Source organism: Protopterus annectens, chromosome 7.part1 (genome assembly GCF_019279795.1).
Source record: "Protopterus annectens isolate FY-2018-M chromosome 7.part1, PAN1.0, whole genome shotgun sequence".
Taxonomy (NCBI): Eukaryota; Metazoa; Chordata; order Ceratodontiformes; family Protopteridae; genus Protopterus; species Protopterus annectens.
Window position 1 is genome coordinate 367,571,115 of NC_056740.1, and position 23,199 is coordinate 367,594,313.

The 23,199-nt window shown below is 41.7% G+C and overlaps 1 protein-coding gene across 1 annotated transcript in view; it reads right to left on the reverse strand.

The window, feature by feature from the left end:
• Positions 1–23,199, reverse strand: part of ACOX2 (acyl-CoA oxidase 2) — a 1,215,466-nt gene that overhangs the window by 1,089,293 nt on the left and 102,974 nt on the right. Inside the window, exon 2 of the mRNA XM_044078809.1 lies at positions 13,340–13,502. Within this exon, the coding sequence (XP_043934744.1) occupies positions 13,340–13,502 (163 nt within the window). The remainder of the gene's footprint in view (positions 1–13,339; positions 13,503–23,199) is intronic.

Below are 23,199 nucleotides of genomic sequence, written 5' to 3' on the forward strand. Positions count from 1 at the left end.
TAAAGTAGAGCTAGAACCACAGCTGTCGCTGCACTTCTAGATAGTGAAGCAGATATTTTATCCTTCTCTCCTACTGCAGTGATTTTAGGGGAAAAAAAACTACAGGAAAACTGATGGTCTGGTTAACATTTTTCTCTGTACTTTCCTTAGAGATTAGTTTGCAGCAAGGCTTTACCTTTGTAAAAAAACAAGACATGCTGGGTTAACACAAAAAGGCCTGGAGTTCAAATACAAGTCTGACAGATGTAACAGCAACAAGACAGATGGTACTCCAGGAGAAGAACCTTGTTTCTGCTCTGGAAGATGGTTCAAGATGGGTTTTACTAAACTGCTAAAACATGAAGTTAAAATACAATGGCAGAATGGGTTCTCTATTTGGAGGGCTAAGGAAGAAGAGACCCTTTGAAAAATATTTTGTATGCCTTGAGAGGCTAAATGAAAACTCATGCAACTCATATAAACTTAAGATGGCCACTATGTGAACCTTTTAACAGACAAAAAATTCAACGCAAAATCAAAAATGTGTGTGAAGTAATCCAGAACAACTGGAACTAAAGCTGAGAAAGGATCTAAACCCTTCTCCAATTCTCACCCTGCAAAAACATGTCCATTTGTTGTATACTTTCTTCTAGTGTTAGGCTTCTGGGCAAAACAAGGGTACAGAACACTCTGTTGAGTGAGGTGGGTCACTAGAGATTACAGAACTGGAGATACCAAGCAGTTAATCTGAGGGCATGAAGGTCACACTGAAGCTTGCAAAATCAATGGAAAAAAGGTTCTTGGAGGGAATAAACCTGGGGGGGGGGGTGGTCTTCTCCAACAGGTAAGGCCACAGCAGAAGAAACTATATTTGCTGGGGCCAGAATGGGCTAGAATAATGACCTTGGCTTTCTTCACCTGTGCCTTCTGCAGGAACTTGGGAATCAGTGAACATGGTGAAAAAGTACAGTTTTGTACCTACCATAAATGTAGATGTTCGAAGATCCACATTGCTGCAGTCCTAACACTTGGGTAGTCCGCTGTCCCAGTCGGCCCGAATACCAGAGTATAAGGCTGACGTCGGTCAGGGCGCATTAGTCTGACGTCAGGACGTCAGGGTACAAATGCGCATGACCGACGTCATATCCTCAGTCTTTTCTTGCCCCAGATGTCAGAAGACCCTAAAAAGATAAGGCCACAACCAAAAAACACCAAACACTCCTGTACCAAATATATATACACTATATACAATTTACAAAAGTACAACCCCACCCACACAACCACCCCTAAACACAGAGGGGAAGGAGGGAGGGTAAATTGGACTGCAGCAATGTGGATCTTCGAACATCTACATTTATGGTAGGTACAAAACTGTACTATGTTCTTCATCCCACATTGCTGCAGTCCTAACACTTGGGTAGAATCCCAAAGCAGAGGTAAGGGAGGCTGGCAAATCATAAAGAAGCTGGAGCTGTCAACATACCCTGCAAAATAGCCGTGGCAAAACCAGCCCTATATTTAGAGTAGAGAGGAAGGTGGTAATGCTTAGAGAAAGTATGCACTGAACTCCAAGTAGCTGCCTCCAAAATATCCTTAGTTGCCACCCCCCTTAGAAATGCTGTTGAAGTGGCAGTAGCCCTAGTGGAATGAGGCCTGATCCCAGCTGGAATCTCCTTGCCATGATGGGAATAACAAAATGCAATGCAAAACCCAATCCACTTAGAAATAGTTTGTTTTGACACAGGTTTGCCCTGAGAACTCAAAGCAAAAGAAACAAACAACTGCTGAGACTGCCTAAAATCCTTAGTCCTGCTTAAATAATAACGCAACTGCCTGTGTACATCTAAAGTGTGCAAAATCTTTTCCCCCTTATTTTGGGGATCTGCATAAAAAGTGGGTAAATGAATAGTTTGGTTTAAAGCCACACTAGAGACCACCTTAGGCATAAAGGAAGGATTAGTACGTAATGATACCCTATCCTTATGGAAAATCAAAAAAGGCTCAACCGCCATAAGGGCCTGCAATTCAGAAACCCTTCTTGCAGAAGTAATGGCCAACAAAAAAGCAGTCTTCCATGACAAGTATTTCAATTCAGCAGTAGCCGCAGGCTCAAAAGGTTGTAGAGTAAGTTTCTCCAACACAAAATTGAGGTCCCAAGCAGGAGTAGGAGCTCTACGTGGGGTCTTATATTCTTTGCCCCTCTAAGAAATTGCTTAAACAAAGGATGAGAAAACAATGGTGGGTCACAATCATAGTGAGCTGAAATTGCTGCAGCATGAATCTTAATGGAAGAGAAAGACAAACTTTTGTCCAATAACTCAGTAAGATATTGAAGAGCCACACTCAAATTTGGCTCAGAAACATCCAAATCCTTTGCTGCACACCAAAATAAAAATCTCTTCCATTTCCCTGCGTACACTTTCCTTGTACTAGGTCTTCTGGCTTCCATAATCACATTCAGAACTTGTTGAGGAAGCTGAGACCTGCTATGGTTCAAAACAGAATATGCCAGGCTGTTAGATGAAGAGAGTGAAGCTTGACATTGAGTAGATGCCCGTCCTTCTGAGACAATAGGTGTGGAATCAAAGGTAAGGGCCATGGAGGCTTCCTTACCAGACTCCTCAGCAATGGGTACCAGTGCTGCCGAGGCCAATCTGGAGCTATTAAAATCATCCTTGGCTTGTCCTGTCTGACCTTTAGGAGTACCTTTGGGAGGAGAGGCAGAGGTGGAAAGGCATACACATGAAGATTTTCCCAACTGAAAGAAAGAGCATCCACTTTCCAGGCTGTGAGATGAAACCTTTCGTGCAAAACTTTGGCAGCTGGTGGTTTAGTGGAGAAGCGAACAGATCTATGTCTGGAGTTCCCCAGGACACTGTCAAAGTCTGAAATACATGAAGATCCAGTTTCCACTCATGGGGATCCATGATTTGCCTGCTTAACACATCTGCTAAGGAGTTCTGTGCTCCTGGCAGAAACCTTGCTTGAAGATTCAGTTGCAAGCTTAACGCAGTCTCCCACAAAATCATTGCTTGCCTGCATAGAGGATAAGAATGTGTTCCCCCTTGTTTGTTGATGTACCACATGACAGTTGTGTTGTCTGTTAGAATCAACACCTGCCCTGGAAGAAGTAAATCCTTGAAAGCCAGTAATGCAAACTGGACTGCTAACATCTCCTTCATGTTGATATGTAGATGCTGCAGTCTGGCAGGCCACTTGTCTTGTATCCACTTTCCATTCAGATGAGCTCCCAAGCTGTGTCTGAGGCATCTGTCGTTAGAATCTGACTCGCCTCTGGCCGGGTCACAGAGAGTCCCTTGTTTAGGTGACATTCCTGAGCCCACCACAAAAATTCCTTTTGAATGCAAGGTATTATTTGAATGACAGTGTCCAAATCCTGGCAGTGCTGTGTCCATACATTTTGAGATACCATTGTAGCTTCCTCATATGCAGTTTGGCATTGGGAAGTACCAGAATACAAGATGCCATGAACCCTAAGGCTTGAAGGACTGTCCTTGCAGTCAGCCCGGACTGATGAGATAGTTGATGGAAGTAAAGAGAAAGATTCTTTTGTTTGTCCGGGGTTAAAAGGCCATCTGGGATGCTGTATTCAGTCTCACGCCCAGAAAGCACATGTCTTGAGAGGGTACTAGACTGGACTTTATTTCGTTCACAGAATACCCTAGGCATCTTAGCACTGCTATCACATATTCCAAATGCTGAAGAAGCACGTCCTTTCCTTGAGCCAGAAGCAGGCAGTCGTCCAAATAAGGATAGATTTGTATTCCTTTTAGCCTGAAGAAAGCTATCACTGGAGCCAGAACCTTTGTGAATACTCTGGGTGCAGTAGATAAGCCAAAGGGCAATGCAGAGAACTGATAATGAGAATTCCCAGCTCGAAAACGCAGATACTTCCTGCAAATTAGTCTGATAGGAACATGAAGGTAAGCTTCCTTGAGATCCAAAGTTACCATCCAGTGATCTTTGCCCAGCATAGGTAAAAGCTGTTGTAACGTCAACATTTTGAACTTGGGAATGTCCAGATAAGTGTTGAGGATAGACAGATCCAAAATTGGTCTCCACGTGTTCCCCTTTTGGTACTAGGAACAGGCGAGAATAAAATCCTAGGCCCCTTTCTGGCACAGGAACCGGCTGAATGGCCCCTATTTGGAGCAACAGAGAAATTTGCCTGTGAGCCTCTTTCCTTTGTTGAGGAGGAATGTCTGGCATGCCTTTGAAAGGAGGCAAGGTATGGAAATAAAACCTGTAACTGTGGTGAATGATATCCAATACCCATCTGTCTTGGGTAATTAAACTCCAGTTTTCTTTGAAGAGTGCCAACCTTCCTCCCAAAGGTGCTGCCAGACGAGAAGATTCTGGCAGCTGAAAAGGCAGGTCATTGGGTCTGTTTACGAAAGGACTGACCCCTGCCCTCACCAGAAGACTGAGCAGGTGAACTCCCTGTTCTAGGCCTAAAAGAACCTTGAGCTCTGCCCCTACCACATCTAGACCTACCCCTAGACTGGGAATCATAAGCAGGATATGTCCACCCCTTGGTAGGCCAATTTCTACTAAACTTCGGAGGCTGAACCTGCAAAAAATCTTTAACAGTCTGCATAGACTTGGCCTTGTCTTCCATTTTCTTTAGAACTGCTTCCACAGGCGAACCAAACAACACATCAGATTGTAAAGGAGCATCTAAAATCCTTGTCTTCACATGCTCAGCTAAATTCTGATCCCTCAGCCAGGCGTGCCTGCGAAGAACCGAACCAGTGGCAGCCACCCTCGAAGAGGCCTGCACAGCATCAAAACCACATTGCAAAGAATGCTTACCCACCTGTTCAGAAACATGAACTAAATCCTGCAACTCTTTACACTCAATACCTTCCGCCAAAGCATCTACCTTAGACTTTAATTGTGAAAGGAGATAATTTTGATATTTCAACATGTGAAACTGGCAATTCAAAGCTCTCATGGCCAAAGTGGAAGAAGTATACACTTTCTTTCCCCATCTATCCAAAGCCCTTGCCTCTTTATCCGGAGGAACAGGATTTTTAACAACAGAAGCCTTAACACCTTTAGGCCCCTGTGAAACAGTTTCTGGGTCTGCCCTAGGACTCTTAAAAGATACTTATGCGCTTCAGGCACCCTATAATATCTATCCGGTTTAACTGGAGCAGGAGGCAAAGAATCAGGGTTCAGAGAAGCCTCTGCAAAACATCCTCCACCACATCTAGAACAGGAGGTATAGCTAAAGGCCTATGCTGGGGTAGAAACAAAATTCCCTAAGCCTTTTCCTGGAATCAGAGAAATCCTGACCTTCCCATTTAAAATGCTCCCTCATGGAATGAAGAGTCTCTGAAAATGAAAAATCCTCAGGAGGAGAAGCAGAAGGAGTAGAATCATCCACATCAGAATCAGAGTAAGGGGAATACTCCTGCAAGTCTTCAGCCAAGACTCAGAAGCATCCGAACACTGCTCAAAACTCCCAAGCTCAGGTTCCACCCTAGGCCTCTTATCAGGAGGGGGCATAGAACCTCTAATCATTGTAATCAAATCTTCTGCCATCTTAAGCATATGCTTCTTAGGTACAGACCCTGAAGAACTAGGGGTAACACCTGAAACCAAACCTGGCCTGCCCCTGGGAGAAGCCTTGGAAACAGCAGGGGAGGGCCTAACCACCTTAGGAAGGGAGGGAAGAACAGCTACCTGAGAAGCCCCTTCCGCCTGGCCTACCTCCTGAGAGGTCACATCTTGTAGTAATAAAGTCTCTCCCTGGGATTCCAAAGAAATTTCTGGCTGAACCTCTGGCTCCACCGAGCCCTCTAAAGAACCGACGTCCGGTACGGACGGTTCTTCCAGCCTAGGCTTTGCTGTTTTGTCCTTGCGCTTTTTTGACGAAGCGGGCGTCGGAGCATCCGACGGCATTTTATAATTACACCGCTTCCCAAAAACTAACCTGGCACAATCTAATCTTCTCTTTATCGTGCGTTTGTTAAATCTAGCACAAGAGCGACAGCCAACAACGTCGTGCTCAGGCCCTAAGCAAGGTATACACAAGGTATGGTAATCCCTATGAGGTATCTGTTTCCCACAAGAAATACAGTTATTCACTTTTTCTGACATCCGGTAAAATACTGAGGCAAGAAAAAACCAAAATATTCCCCAACGGGGTACTTAGCCAACTTGGATTCGGTCTGAAACTCCGACTTCGGAAAATCTCAGAACGCCAACCTGCACTTGCAAAACTGCTTCTGCATCGGACCATGCGGCAAAAAAGACTGAGGATATGACGTCGGTCATGCGCATTTGTACCCTGACGTCCTGACGTCAGACTAATGCGCCCTGACCGACGTCAGCCTTATACTCTGGTATTCGGGCCGACTGGGACAGCGGACTACCCAAGTGTTAGGACTGCAGCAATGTGGGATGAAGAACATCTACAGTGTGACAGAGTAAAGGACTTGCTGTCAAAAGACATGTACAGCTCCTGGTATACTAGAATGGATTTGATCTATGCTGCCTCAAAGAAAACAGGAGTAGTGCCTTTATTAGTAAGGCTTTCGATATGATACCAGAACCTGAGGCAGCCTTTTAAGGTTTTGAAGACAAGCTCACTAGTTAAAAGGCAGTAAGAAGAGAAATCAGTTTTTATGTAATCTGTTACAAAATCAGAACCACTCTCACATTTACTGAAGAATCTGCTGATGTCATGTGAAAACCTATCTCTTTATTCCTTTTCCTACCGACTGTTAAGGGGTGACCTATGCCTAACTTATAAGGCACTCACAAATCCATCCTAAATAAAGCAGCTCTTTAACAGCTAATAGCTATATTCATCTGCACTATGTGCTAAACAAACTGTTGTAGTCCAAACACTGTCCTTGTGACTCAGGAATTTCATCATAATATACTCAGCATGGTTGAACTACAAGTGTAGCCTTTATTTTATCATCTGGCCATCCAGATGTTTTCTGCAACTGCAATTCTAAGTCAGAGTCAGTTTGAATTTTTCAGCTGTAGCACTTCACTACACTTTGTTTTGGCAAACTTCAAATTCCTACCTGGGCCTTTTGATCCCATATAATTGTAAACTGCATTATGTTATTGAAGGTAATCTTTACTCATTGTATGGATTGAATGTTTACTGTGAGCATGTGAATTATTTACTCTGCAAATCACTCACTTTTCAAATTTGTGAACCACAGCTTATGCAGCTGTGACAATGATTTTAAATACACTGTGCCCTTTAGAGTACTATTCAGTCAGTTGTACACTATGTATTAATTGAATCATGCCCATAAATGCAGATTCAGACCCTTCTAAAATGTTATATTGCTTAAATGACATGACCTGAAACACAAAGTTGTGTTTTTTGTTCTTACCACCTTTATTAGTCCCAATGGATTACATCTGTGATATAAATATGCCAGCAATAAAGTTTTAGCTGCTGCAAGTGAATTTCTTTTTTCTGGAATCAAAATTAAACACAATGCACTTATCATTTATGTGTAGATATTCAATATGGTGGTTGACAAATTTTCTGACTGCAAAAGCAATTAAGAAATTACTCCCACAATCTGAACATACAAATAACTGTGGTCACAAACATATTGCACACATTGTTACTTATATTATTACTTGCTATATTAGCTTCAACTTCTAACAGGACAGTTCTGCATATTTGAGAAAAATGATCAGTTTGACTGCACTAGCAGTCCTCTCTGTTAAGACCAGGACATTGCTTTTTGCCATGTGGATAACTATACCAATAGCAAAATGGCAGATCATAAATGGAATGTTTTGCTTTTATGTTATGTCCTTAGTCTCATGCATTACTAAAACTTTCCTTGGAGCAATACCATTAGTCACATTTTCAAAACATGATTTAACTTTGGAGTAACATTTTGTCTGCTAACAGCAGACTTTGTTTCATTTTATTTTTTACATTCATCTAAACCTTCATCAAGTTCTTTTATTTGAGAACTGGTTAACTCTGCTGTTCAAAACACATTCATAGTGTTTTCCAATATTAAATCTGTTTCAGACAGTAAATTTCTTTCCACTGTTTTTTCTCTGGTACCACCATAATTATGCCTCCCAGCAGAGAAACATGAATTACCAAATTTAGTTTTTATATCTGTGCCTTAAATTATTCACATATACATTAACGGTGGTGCAGCAGTAGCGTTGTTGCCTCACAGCAAGAGGTTCTCCCGTTCGATTCTCGGCTGGAGTGCGGGGAGTGCCTTCTGTGTGGAGTCTGCATGTCCTCCTCCCCATGGTTGGGTGGGCGTTCAAAAGACATGTGTAAATGGGCGTGCCTTTGTTGAAGGTTGAATGTCGAGCTGGCACCTCGGTGTTCGTGAAAATCTACTGCCAATCATTAGCGGACCAGAGTTCTGCTGTGGCGACCCCTAACTGGGAAAAGCCGAAAGACAACAACAACATTAAATGTCTCTTGTGGACCCTGATTTCTAGTTTAAAAAATGTCAGATGTATGGCAAGTTCTTTCTGGCCTCACAAAAGCTGGGGCTTTACAGAGTCTAAATCAGACTGTTGTTATTTAGTGAGGTTAAATGTATGGAATACCTTAACTGCATCATCATCTGACACATACATAAACATGGGCATTTAACTCTTCTTTTTTTCTCAGGCAAATCTGAAATGATTCTATAAATGTTGAATTACACACCCAGCTGACAGTATGAGATGAAATAGAGAGTCCTTAACAACAGAATTTTACCATGACACCCAAATGAAATAAATCAACTATGAAAAGTCCATACTAAAATACCAAGAAAAGATTCAAAACACCAAAATATTTCACAGTAAAAATGTGAGTAATTGCATTTTTAAAGTTTTTTCCATTTTTTTTTTTTTTTTTTTTTACTTAATGGCTTTTCTCAAGATGGACGTGAAAGAAAACAAAAGCTGGATAAACGCCTGGTATACACCTCAAGCGAAAAAAATGAAAAGACCAATGGTTAGACCACAGCTGAAGATAAAAATGGAATAATCCATGTCAGGAAATAAATCACTTGCAGCTTCACAGTAGTGCCCTTTATAAAACCAAAATTTGTAACTGAGATGTACTAGTCAAGGTAGGAAACGGTTCACTTGCAGTTTCACACCACTTTATTAAACAAAAGTAAGCGCTTTCGCAATCTAAGTCAGCTGATCGCTTCTTCAGTATGGGTCTGATAGAAGAACATTTGTATCATTGTGCTATGGCAATTTTGGTACTTTTCCTTGAAAACAGCAGTTTCTAGCAGTTGTTACATTTTCTGCTTTCAGATAAAAGCCAAGCTGAATCACAGTGCATTTTTTTAAATGAAACTTAATTGGATTGCTCACTGGTCTAAAGATTGCCTCACATGAGAATAGGAAATACTACTTAGAAATGTTTCTAGCATAGTTTAAATTTTGATTCTCTAAATTCTTGCAATGAGTGACGCTTTACTAGTTTTTTTCTTTCACTGAATACTAGAACAGCTTAAATTGTCAAATTAAGCTTTCACAGAAAATAATATAGTCCCATTGTGACACCATGGGCCTAATTCCCAAAATGCATGCTCTCAGTGCAACTGACCACTTACACTGAGAGCAGGTGTTTTGGATTCTGGTTCCTGGTGTAAGCCTGTTTTGATACACCTTCCACTGAAGTAAGCCACTTACACTGACAAAAAGTCTTTTGGAATCAGACAATTTGAATCAGACAACTTACACTGAAAGCAACTATTTTGGAATCTGGCCCCAAGTCTTCTCAGAACATATGGAGGGTTCAGTACTTGGTTTATCTCTGCTGAAAACTAACATGGTTAACAGGCAGTGGCACAGTAGCTTATGGACTGGCAACCAGTGCAGACACAGTCACATGACATCCAACATCAAAGGTACTATTTTCACTGAATCCACACTACACATTACACTTGCTTGCAGGTTAGAAAATATTTTGCTCAGATGAGTTACTCACATGTAGCAAAATTTCAAAGGGAGCCAAGGTTGGCCTGATCTGATTAGATTATGGCAATATTGCACTCAATATGAGGTTTTGAAATTTATTTTATTTATCCTTTGTTGCCCAGGTTAGTCTCACTAGGCTAGCAGCCTCTTTTCAGAGGACACCCAAAGTGTTATCTATGTTAGGAGAAATTTGGTCAGGGCATCATGGAAGATCTACTCTTTTCAATAGGTGTCGTGGGATCCTTTATATCCATCTGTAATGTACAAACACATACTACTTATATATGCAGTCTATCTATCTATCTATCTATCTATCTATCTATCTATCTATCTATCTATCTATCTATCTCAATGACGCAGCAGACGGCAACAGTCCCAACCCACCAACACACAGATGGAGACTTGTATCGACCAATAAATAACTAAACACAAGTTTGGAAGTAAATAAATACAGTTATTTTCTAAATGAAATAAGGTAATACCAAGTTCAATATACAGCCAAAGCAAAACAATTGTTTGAGAAAATACGATATTTAGAAAGGCACTGACTAGCCCAACTACAGAGTTTATAGAATGTGTGCAGTAGTAACAAGGATTCAGCAGAATATAACAGGCAAAGCAAAATAAAAAAATGAGCTCACTATTGAGAGATGCAGAAAATGTACAACAGACAAATGTGAAAAAGGCCTAAATGAATAGAAAAAAGCTGCCATTCCAGAATTCATAGAAGGGACACTCACTTTGACTCTGTATGTCCTGTGAAGAGTCAACATGGCGGATAAATAATTAGCGCAGCTCTTTCAAATCCATTCTTTCTTTAGGATGTCAATGGTACTTTTTCCCTGTCACTCAAAATTTAATGTCAAACAAAAGATTTTCTGGACGATTCTCAGCTATGTGCTGTAATGCATTAATGACAAAGTGGCTGCTAACAAATACAAAGCTCAGCAAAATTATCCAAGTGTGTACACTTATCTCACTCAACACACAGCAAACAGTTCAAGTTTCTTTTACATATCATACTTTTATAGCTTGCTGCATCTTCCACAGCAAAACAGGAGTTCTACTGTTTCTCATTGGCCAGTACAGGCTAACCTTAAAAAATAGATTTTCTTCTGATTCAGGTTTCACTTCTCCTCAACCACCCCTCCTAGATACTTGAAGCTGTGAACCTGTTCCACTATTTTCCCTTCTATCTCAATTCTCATCTTCTGAACTCCACCATTTGTTGCCATTATAACTCCTTATCAGTACACAGATTCATCCCATGTTCCTCCAGTTTTTCATTCCATTCCGCTATCCTTTGCTGAAGAACTCAACTACAGATTGCCTGCAATGGCACATTGTCTGCATACAGCAACTATGTTGATTTGTCCCCTCCAACCTGTTTGCTAAGGCTGTCTATCACCAGTATGAACAGCAGTGGGCTCAGAGCTAAACCCTGATGCATACCAACTCCCACTGGGAACCCCTCTGTATGACAACACTGTCTGTACTTGAGTCATTGGGTTCTTGTACATAGCTTGCACTAATTCTACCAATGTTTCTAGGACTTTGAACCACTGCAGGACTGCCCAAATCAGCTTTCTGGGGACCTTGTCATATACTTTATCCAAGTCTAGGAATGCCCAGTTGGACTCTTTTCTCGTCTCTAGCTTCTTCTCAAGTATCTGTCTCACTGCAAACACTGGGTCAGTTGTGCTGCATCCTGATCTAAATCCAAACTGCTCAACTCCCATCTAACTTAGTTTCTACTGCTCTGCGTATTCTTTTATCAAGCACCCTCTCCAAAAATTTCATGTAGTGTGATAGGAGCTTGATACCTCTGTACTGCCAACAGTTGTGAATGTCTTCTTTGTTCTTGAACATGGGCACTAGTATACTTATTCTCCAGTTATCTGGAATACACCTTTCTCTCCACACTGCTATGAGTACCCCTCAGGAGCCATTTTTTTCCTATTTCACCCAACATCTTTATCATATCTGCTGTGACCTCATCTGAATCTGCTGCATTCCATGACTTCACTTTCCTTAGTCCTGTTCTTACTTCTTCTATGCTGATCTCCTCCACTTCTCTCATCATTGGCTGTGTCTGCAAAAGACAGCTTCTATGGGGTTTTCTTCATTCAGAAGCTGCTGGAAGTACTTCTTCCATCTGCCTTTGATGTCTGGTGGAATGGTTAGCAGTTTGTTGCTGGCATCTTTTATGAAAAGTGCCTGACTATCTTCATTACCTTTCTGTCTTTGTTTTGTAGCCTGATAGAGTTTCTTTGCACCATCTATTGACTTGCTTTCTAGAAGGTGGTGGAGTGACTCTGATGCTTTGTTCTTTGCTGTTACAACTGCTCTGTTAACCTTTTCGTTAGCCAATCACTATTTCTTCCTAGCCTGGCCCTTCTCTTCTATCTCTCACTTTTTCTTGTACTCCTCCTTTCTGCTGATGACTTCCTGGACCAGCTTTCCTTATGTACCTTACTTCCATACCTGGCTCAGCCACATATCTATTCTGTAGTCCTCACATATGCTGTTTTGAAGTGCTGCCATTCTTCTTCACCACCTATTTCCTCCTTTCTTGAGGTGCTAGAGCCCGGAGTAATTCCTTTAAATGTTCTGTTTTCTCTATAGTCAAATTCCAGGTCTTCAGTCTGCTCCCTGTTGACTTTAGAGCCTTATCTGACCACTGCTTGCAGCTGATTGTGGCAACCAGTGGTTTATGCTGTGGGCAGACTATTTCATTGGGGATAACTTTACAACTGTTGATTCTACACCAGTGCCGTTTCCTAACTAGGAGGAAGTCTGTCTGAGTTGCATGTTGACCACTGTTAAATATGATCTTGTGACTGTCTCTCTTTCTAAACCATGTGTTGGCTACTATCAAGCCACTTGCCACACAGAAGTCTAGAGTGATCTCTCCTTCTTCATTCTTGTTGCCCCACCCAAGTGGACCCATGCAGTTCTCATATCCGGTTATGTCTGTCCTAATATGTGCATCAAAGTCGCCCATTATTAACACCAATTCATGTTGTCCTGCTTTATTTAGTAGGTCCTGCAACTGCTGTATGAATCCACAAATAGCCAAAAAGTATGTGAAAATGCAAGAGCATGTAACAGTTCAGAAAAGCAATTAAATGACATTTAAATAAAGGTCTAGGAAGTTATGTGGCAGGTGCAAATGTTTTTCTATAATGTTAAATGCCAGGGCTCTAGGGCTGTTTTTCCAAGCAATAGGTAGAAGTAGAATGAGCATCTTTAAAAGGTGGCTTCACATGCAGAAAATAATAAAGGTTTGAAGATGTCTCAACCTATAGTTCATCTGACTTTTCGACTTTGACAATAAAAAAAAAAACAAAAAGTTAAATTTATTTAAAAGTGTTAATGTCTGTAACATTATTACCTAAAGACGTATTCACTTTCAGGTCCATCCTCTGCCCAATTCATTTCTTCCATCTTCTTCTTAATGTACACCACATTTCTAATAGTCCTTAAATACCTCTCTTCTCGATTCATGAAATACAATTCTTCTAGGTTAGTTAAAAGGTCTTGTTTGAGGACTCCCTCTGGAAAAAAATATGAAGTTTTTATCAAAGTAAATTCTGGTTCACACATCACACTTCACTATTCCCCTCTGCATCCAACAAAATGCCAACAAAGTACCTGATTTTACATAGCAAACTCCCAAAATAACTCATTCACACTTTCTTTGCAAAATTGTTTTGTATTCATTTATTTCTGTACAGGATTCATGGGTATCTTTTTAGATAATATTATTGCTACTGCAAAGTTTTAAGAGTCAAAAGAAAATCTGTTCCTACAGTCTTGGGATTCTGGTTCACACACCTTCTTATACCTGGTCTATCCTTCTTTATATGGCCTTATTATAAAGTCAGATTATACATTATAGCAGCTAAGCAACTGTAAAAGAAAACTTTCAAGTACTCACCATAACACTGGATCTGCAGGCAAAGCTCCATCTGTTTGAACTGACAGGACTGATGCCATAGATATTAGGAACACTTAACACACAAAACCTTCCCACACTACTCAACCGTCCCACAGCTCCCATAATGCATGGTCTTGGGAGACAACTTTAGTTGTGGACAAAGTGAAAGAAATGAACAGAATAGAACTCTGCTCATAGATCATCATTATGGCAAGTCCTGACAAATGTTGCATCTGACTTTAAAGACCTGGCTATAGGAATAAACAGTAAAGAATGTCCCAGCTCAATCTTCTTGAATAGCTGCCCTCTGAGAATATTCCTTTATAATTAACTTTGGTTCCTAAAAGGAGGACATAGGCATACTGCTCACTTACAACTTATCAAAGGTATTTAGGGACAACTCAGTAGTATCTGTACAAATATCATCCAAGATGCCATTATGGAAGACAGCTATAGAATTATACATGGTTCTACTAGTGGTCGAATAGCCAATGATCAATGTTACAACAATCACTCCCAAATGAAGAAGTTGCAATCAATATGTTTGACACAAAAAATATTGATGTCACTGTTTCTATTACATCACAGTTAACCTTTTTTTGAAGTTTTTCATTTTCTCAGAGGATAAGTGACCACAGAGTTGATATAAAGTTTGGAGGGTGGGGCTCACATGGGGGTGGGGTGTTTTATCAAGCGTTGCCATCTCTCTTGATCCACTACCACTTTGCTACTTTATTTTTGTCCCTTTTTGACAGGTCCTTTCTCACATACTCCATCCAATTCTTTGTGGGACATCCTCATTTCTGTAAAGAGTTCCTTATTACCTTTTTAAATATATCCCCTGGAACATAAAAACATTCTGTGGGAATACATTTACTTCTCTGAAAAGAATCTGACAGCTACTGAGAGTACATATAATGCAAATCTAAATCAAATCATCTCTAATATGGCACACTACAGACATTAACTTAAGTAAATGAAACAAGGCATTGGCCAGCTCATGTCATCTTCTTTAATATTCTTCCCACTCATAATTCATATTCTTAAACTGATAAATGAATAATACAGTCATCATTCAGAAACTCCTACGAGTGTTAGTTTCAGCATGTTCTCATACACTCAGCTGTTTTTCATGATCTCAGGTGCATTATTTTTTTTCACAAATAACTTTGCATTCATTATGGAACTTGTAATAAAAGCAGGACAAAATACAGTGGCATATTATCCATGTTTGTAACAGCTTCTCCTAGGCAAGCAATGTTCCTTTGTCTATAACAAAGAGTCGTATAAACTTGCAAGACACACAACTATAGTATCTCACAAAATGCAAACACGTTTTCTGGTCTATCTTACAAATAATTCTGAAATAGAAAATTCCATCTTGATGGCTGTAACGTCTTCTGACTCTTATATATTTTACGTATTTCTGTATATCTTAACAGCTTAATTTGCCTTCTTCCTGTTTCTCCCAAAATTTCACCATCAAATTGTCTTCTGCTTTCCTGCAGGTAACCAAACCCCTGTAATCTGTTTTCCTTGACTGCATCTAAAACTGTAGATACATTGGCTTCTGTTTTGATGTCCTCATTTCTTAGTCTGACACACACAGTGTATGTCTTACCACATGTCTCAGAGACTTCAACTCCATCAACTCAAGCCTCCTCAACTGCTCTCCCTTCACTGGTCAGGTTGCTGTGCTATACTGAAGCACAGGTCACACCACTGTTTTGTGCACCTTAGTTTCAGCTTCTTTAGCATTCTTCTGTCACACACTAGGTTTGTGTTTCTAGGTTTGATCTTGTTCAGTCTTTTCTTTTCTTTGATCCCCAGAGTTGAAGCTGTTAACCTGTTTCATTTCTTCCTTTCCATTTACATTTTTAGATTCTTCTGATATCCATTTATTACACTGACCTCTATTTCATCTGTACTCTCTTAAATCCTATATGCCTTTAGCTTTGCATTCTAGTCTCTTATCATTTGCTGAAGTTCCTGTTCTGAGTCTGCTTGTAGTGTGACAGCAGCAGTAGTGCATACAGCAGCTTTGTTAATCTTTCATCTTCAGATCTTTCTTCTTGCACAGTTCACCAGCAATGTTAAAGTCGTCAGTCCTTAGGTCGGCCTTCTTCTAGAAGCCAGATAAATACTCAATAACAGATTTTTTTTGTCATATTTTTCTTGTCAAAATGGCTATGGTGTTTGTCTCACAGATACAAGATTCAGGGTTTGACCCTGATCTTTAGTCACTTGATGTGAGGAGTTTACATGCTGTCCTTGTATGTGTGTTTGGGGGGCCTCCCACCTCCCAAAAACATGCCAGGTGTTTCCAGCTCAAGGGTGGAAATATTGGGTTCAATCCCAAACTCCCTCATTGAACTTGAAAGTTATATAACACAGTACACACAAATTTGGACAGAGCTGGGGGCAGCAACATTGAATCTGGGTGTTACCTATTGAGGAAAAGTTGTTTACACAAGCCTCTTTAGGCATCAGCTGTGGTGCTAAGCATCCCCTAGACAGGAGAACATGGATCATAGACTATCTGCTGTGTCAGGGCTATCTACTCCGCAGTGTGAAATCCGGTTCTATGTGATTTGTCACATTGACTAATACTGTCAAAAATGGGTATTGGAGGCATGCCCATCTTAAAATAAACAAAAAAAGTTCTTGCTTTTTTTTTCCATCTGGGTAGAGCTATGACTGGTTGTGTCTGTCTGTTTGCAGCTTCATCCAGATATTACTTGACAAAGCATAAAGATGGCATATGCTTTAAGATAACATCATAGTGTTAATATGTTTGTCATAACACAAGACAATTCAAATGGAAAGCCATTTGGAAAGGCAAAAACTTTCTACCTCTAAGTCCCTTAGTGGTAGAAACAAATTGTTGATCATCTTTTCTGAATGCTTTTGTCTTATCTACAAAATAAATGAGCTACTTTTGAACATTCACAAATGAAGATATTCTGCTTGGTTACATTAATATGAGAGAAACTAAAACTTTTAGTTATGTACTCACCATAACTTCAGATGTTTGGGATCCATCTCGCCTACATTCTGACTGATGGGTTCGGAGCCGATCCCTCGGCTCCGACTCGGCACGCTTATGCCAAAGAGCGAAGTCTCTTATTGGCTGAGCTTACTATATCCCAGGATGCACCACTACCAGTCCCCCAGATCTAGTTTGTCCGCATACATACACAGACACACACGCTGCTTATATAACATCGTCAGATGAAACAAGATAAAAAAAGTACAGTTTTGTACCTACCATAAATGTAGATGTTCGAAGATCCACATTGCTGCAGTCCTTACACTTGGGTAGTCCGCTGTCCACGGTCGGCCCGAATATCAAAGTATAAGGCTGACGTCGGTCAGGGCGCATTTAACTGACGTCAAGACGTCAGGGTACAAATGTGCATGACCGACGTCATATCCTCAGTCTTTTCTTGCCCCAGATGTCAGAAGACCTTAAAAATAAAGGTCAAAACCAAAAGACAGCAAACAAATAACCAACCACCCTTGCACTAACCATATGTACAATATATATACAATATACACAATAAGTACAACCCAACCCACACAACCACCTCCAACTACAGAGGGGAAGGAGGGAGGGTAAATTGGACTGCAGCAATGTGGATCTTCGAACATCTACATTTATGGTAGGTACAAAACTGTACTATGTTCTTCATCTCACATTGCTGCAGTCCTTACACTTGGGTAGAATCCCAAAGCAGAGGTAAGGGAGGATGGCTAACTATAAGGAAGCAGGAGCTGCCAAAATGCCCTGCAAAACCGTAGTGGCAAAACCAGCCCTGGACTTAGAGTAAAGTGGCAGGTGATAATGCCTAGAGAAAGTATGCACAGAACTCCAAGCAGCTGCCTCCAAAATATCCTCGGTTGCCACTCCCCTCAAAAAAGCTGTTGAAGTGGCAGTAGCCCTAGTGGAATGAGGCCTAATCCCAGCTGGAACCTCCTTGCCATGATGGGAATAACAGAAAGCAATGCAAAACCCAATCCACTTAGAAATAGTTTATTTTGACACAGGCTTGCCCTGAGAACTCAAAGCAAAAGAAACAAACAGCTGCTGAGACTGCCTGAACCCTGTAGTTCTGTCCAAATAATAACGCAACTGCCTGTGTACATCCAAAGCGTGCAAAATCTTTTCCCCCTTATTTTGGGGATTTGCATAAAAAGTAGGCAAATGAATAGTCTGGTTTAAAGCCACACTAGAAACCACCTTAGGCATAAAGGAAGGATTAGTACGTAATGATACCCTATCCTTATGGAAAATCAAGAAAGGCTCAACTGCCATAAGGGCCTGTAATTCAGAAACCCTTCTTGCAGAGGTAATGGCCAACAAAAAAGCAGTCTTCCATGATAAATACTTCAACTCAGCAGTAGCTGCAGGCTCAAAAGGTTGTAGAGTGAGTTTCTCCAACACAAAATTGAGATCCCAAGCAGGAGTAGGAGCTCTTCGGGGGTCTTATATTCTTTGCCCCTCTAAGAAATTGCTTGAACAAAGGATGAGAAAACAATGGCGGGTCGCAATCATAGTGAGCTGAAATTGCTGCAGCATGAACTTTAATAGAAGAGAAAGACAAACCTTTGTCTAGCAACTCAGTAAGATATTGAAGAGCCACACACAAATTAGGCTCAGAAACATCAAAATCTTTTGCTGCACTCCAAAATAAAAATCTCTTCCATTTATCAGCGTACACTTTCCTTGTACTAGGCCTTCTAGCTTCCAAAATAACATTCAAAACTTGCTGAGGAAGTGGAGGCCCATTATGGTTCAAAACAGAATATGCCAGGCTGTTAGGTGCAGAGAGTGAAGCTTGACATTGAGCAAATGGCTGTCCTGCTGTGACAACAGGTGTGGAATCAAAGGCAAAGGCCATGGAGGCTTCCGTACTAGACTTCTTAGTAATGGGTACCAGTGCTGTCGAGGCCAATCTGGAGCTATTAAAATCATCCTTGGCTTGTCCTGTCTGACCTTCAGAAGTACCTTTGGGAGGAGAGGCAGAGGTGGAAAGGCATACACATGAAGATTGCTCCAATTGAAAGAAAGAGCATCCACTCTCCAAGCTGTGGGATGAAACCTTTTTGTGCAAAACTTTGGCAGCTGATGGTTTAGTGGAGAAGCGAACAGATCTATGTCTGGAGTTCCCCATGACACTGTCAATTCCCGAAATACATGAGGATCCAATTTCCACTCGTGGGGATCCATAATTGCCTGCTCAACACATCTGCTAAGGAGTTCTGTGCTCCTGGCAGAAACCTTGCCTGAAGATTGAGCTGCAAACTGAGAGCAGTCTCCCACAAAATCATTGCTTGCCTGCATAGAGGATAAGAATGCGTTCCCCCTTGCTTGTTGATGTACCACATGACAGTTGTGTTGTCTGTTAAAATCAACACCTGTCCTGGAAGAAGGAATTCCTTGAAAGCTATTAATGCAAACTGGACTGCTAACATCTCCTTCATGTTGATATGTAGATGTTGTAGTCTGACAGGCCACTTGTTTTGTATCCACTTTCCATTTAGATGAGCTCCCGAAGCTTTGTCTGAGGCATCTGTCGTTAAAATCTGACTTGCCTCTGGCCGGGTCACAGAGAGTCCCTTGTTTAGGTGACATTCCTGAGCCCACCACAAAAATTCCTTCTGAATGCAAGGTATTATTTGAATGACAGTGTCCAGATCCTGGCAGTGCTGTGTCCATACATTTTTGAGATACCATTGTAGCTTCCTCATATGCAGTTTGGCATTGGGAAGCACCAGAATACAAGATGCCATGAACCCTAAGGCTTGAAGGACTGTCCTTGCAGTCAGCCCGGACTGATGAGATAGTTGATGGAAGTAAAGGGATAGACTCTTTTGTTTGTCCGGGGTTAAAAAGCCATCTGGGCTGCTGTATTCAGTCTCACACCCAGAAAGCACATGTCTTGAGAGGGTACTAGACTGGACTTTATTTCGTTCACAGAATACCCTAGGCATCTTAGCACTGCTATCACATATTCCAAATGATGAAGAAGCTCTTCCCTTCCTTGAGCCAGAATTAGGCAGTCGTCCAAATAAGGATAGATCTGTATTCCTTTTAGTCTGAAGAAAGCTATCACTGGAGCCAGAACTTTCGTGAACACTCTGGGCGCAGTAGATAAGCCAAAGGGCAATGCAGAGAACTGATAGTGAGAAGTCCCAGCTCGAAAACGCAGATACTTTCTGCAACTGAGTCTGATAGGAACATGAAGGTAAGCCTCCTTGAGATCCAAAGTTACCATCCAATAATCTTTGCCCAGCAGAGGTAAAAGCTGCTGCAATGTCAACATTATGAACTTGGGAATGTCCAGATAAGTGTTGAGGATAGATAAATCCAAAATTGGTCTCCACGTGTTCCCCTTCTTTGGTACTAGGAACAGGCGAGAATAAAATCCTAGGCCCACTTCTGGCAGAGGGACCGGCTGTATGGCCCCTAGTTGTAGCAACAGAGAAACCTGTTTGTGAGCCTCTATTCTTTGTTGAGGAGGAACGTCTGGCATGCCTTTGAAAGGAGGCAAGGTATGGAAATAAAACCTGTAGCCGTGGTGTATGATATCCAATACCCATTTGTCCTGGGTAATTAAACTCCAATTTTCTTTGAAAAGTGCCAACCTTCCTCCCAAAGGTGCTGCCAGACGAGCAGGCTCTGGCAGCTGAAAAGGTAGGTCATTGGGTCTGTTTACGAAAGGACTGACCCCTGCCCTCACCCGAAGCCCGTGCAGGAGAACTCCCTGTTCTAGGCCTGAAAGAGCCCTGAGCTCTGCCCTTACCACGTCTAGATCTACCCCTAGACTGGGAATCATAAGGATACGTCCACCCCTTAGTAGGCCAATTTCTACTAAACTTTGGAGGCTGGACCTGCAAAAAATCTTTAACAGTCTGCATAGACTTAGCCTTGTCTTCCATTTTCTTTAAGACTGTCTCAACAGGAGGACCAAACAACACGTCAGATTGTAAAGGAGCATCTAAAATCCTTGTTTTAACATGTTCAGACAAATTCTGATCCCTCAGCCAGGCGTGCCTCATGAAGAACAGTCCCAGTGGCAGCCACCCTAGACGAGGCCTGTACAGCATCAAAACCACATTGCAAAGAATGCTTACCCACCTGTTCAGAAACATGTACTAAATCTTGCAACTCTTTACAATCAATACCTACTGCCAGAGCATCAACCTTAGACTTCAATTGTGAAAGGAGATAGTTTTGGTATTTCAACATGTGAAACTGGCAATTCAGAGCCCTCATAGCAAGAGTGGAAGAAGTATAAACTTTCTTTCCCCATCTATCCAAGGCCCTAGCCTCCTTGTCTGTAGGAACCGGATTCTTAACAACAGAAGCCTTAACACCCTTAGGCCCCTGGCTAACAGTTTCCGGGTCTGCCCTAGGACTCTTAAAAAGATACTTATGAACTCCAGGCACCCTGTAATATCTATCCGGCTTAACAGGAGCAGGAGGCAAAGAATCAGGATTAAGAGAAGCCTCTGTAAAAACATCTTCCACTACATCCAAAACAGGAGGTATAGCCAAAGGCCTATGCTGGGGTAAAAATAGATATTCCCTAAGCCGTTTCCTGGAATCAGAGAAGTCCTGACCCTCCCACTTAAAATGCTCCCTCATGGAATGAAGAGTTTCTGAAAAAGAAAAATCCTCAGGAGGAGTAGCAGAAGGAGTAGAATCATCCACATCAGAATCAGAATAAGGAGAGTACTCCTGCAAGTCTTCAGCCGAAGACTCTGAAACATCTGAAGCTTGCTCAAAACCCCCCAGCTCAGGCTCCACCCTAGGTCTCTTAGCAGGAGGGGGCATAGAACCCCTAATCAAAGTAATCAAATCTTCTGCAATTTTAAGCATATGCTTCTTGGGCATAGTACCTGAAGAGCTAGGGGTAACACCAACTGAAGCTAAACCTGGCCTACCCCTGGGAGAAGCCTTAGAAACAGAAGGAGAGGGCCTAGCCACCTTAGGAAGGGAGGGGAGTATAGTAACCTGAGAAGCCCCCTCAGCCTGACTTGCCTCCTGAGAGGCCACATCTTGCAAAAATAAGGTCTCACTCTGGGAACACAAAGAAATCTCCGGTGGAGCCACCGGCTCCACCGACACCTCTAAAGAACCGGCGTCCGGTACAGATGGTTCTTCTAGCCTAGGCTTAACAGCCTTGTCCTTGCGCTTCTTCGAGGAAGCGGGCGTCGGAGCATCCGACGGCATTTTATAATTGCACCGCTTCCCAAAGACTAACCTTGCACAATCCAACCTTCTCTTTATAGTGCGTTTATTAAATCTAGCACAAGAGCGACAGCCAACAATGTCGTGCTCAGGCCCTAAGCAAGGAATACACAAAGTATGATAATCTCTATGCGGTATCTGTTTCCCACAAGAAACGCAATTATTAACTTTTTCTGACATCCGGTAAATGACTGAGGCAAGAAAAAACTAAAATATTCCCCAACGGGGTACTTAGCCAACTTTGAACTCGGTCTGAAACTTCTAAATCGAAAAATCTCAGAACGCCAACCGGCACTTGCAATGCTGCTTCTGCATCGGACCATGCGGCAAAAAAGACTGAGGATATGACGTCGGTCATGCGCATTTGTACCCTGACGTCTTGATGTCAGTTAAATGCGCCCTGACCGACGTCAGCCTTATACTTTGATATTCGGGCCGACCGTGGACAGCGGACTACCCAAGTGTAAGGACTGCAGCAATGTGAGATGAAGAACATCAGTAGAACTCAAAACCGTTCAATCTCTTCTGATCTCCAAGGCAGGGGGAAGGAGGGTGGGTATTAGGAATGTAGGCGAGATGGATCCCAAACATCTGAAGTTATGGTGAGTACATAACTAAAAGATGTTATGTGATCCTATCTCGCCTACATTCTGACTGATGGGACAGCGTCCCTAGCACCTGAATCCTGGGTGGCTCACTGGAAAACACTCCTGAGTACCGTGGAACCAAATGATGCTCGCCCTTTAGATGCCACATCCAATTTATAGTGGGAAATGAAAGTGTGCGGGTTGGACCAAGTAGCCGCAGCACAAATCTCAGAAATAGCGAGCTTGGAATGAAAAGCAATAGAAGTAGCCATAGCTCTGGTAGAGTGAGCTTTGATAGATGTTGTAAGTTGCTTATTTGAAGAGGAATAAGCCTGAGTTATGCAATCTCTAATCCATTTGGAGATAGTAGCTTTAGTGATGGTTTTACCCAATTTATTATCTGAAAAGGACACAAACAACTGGTCTGTTTTACGAATTTGTTGAGTCCTGTCTAGATAGAAGCGCAATTG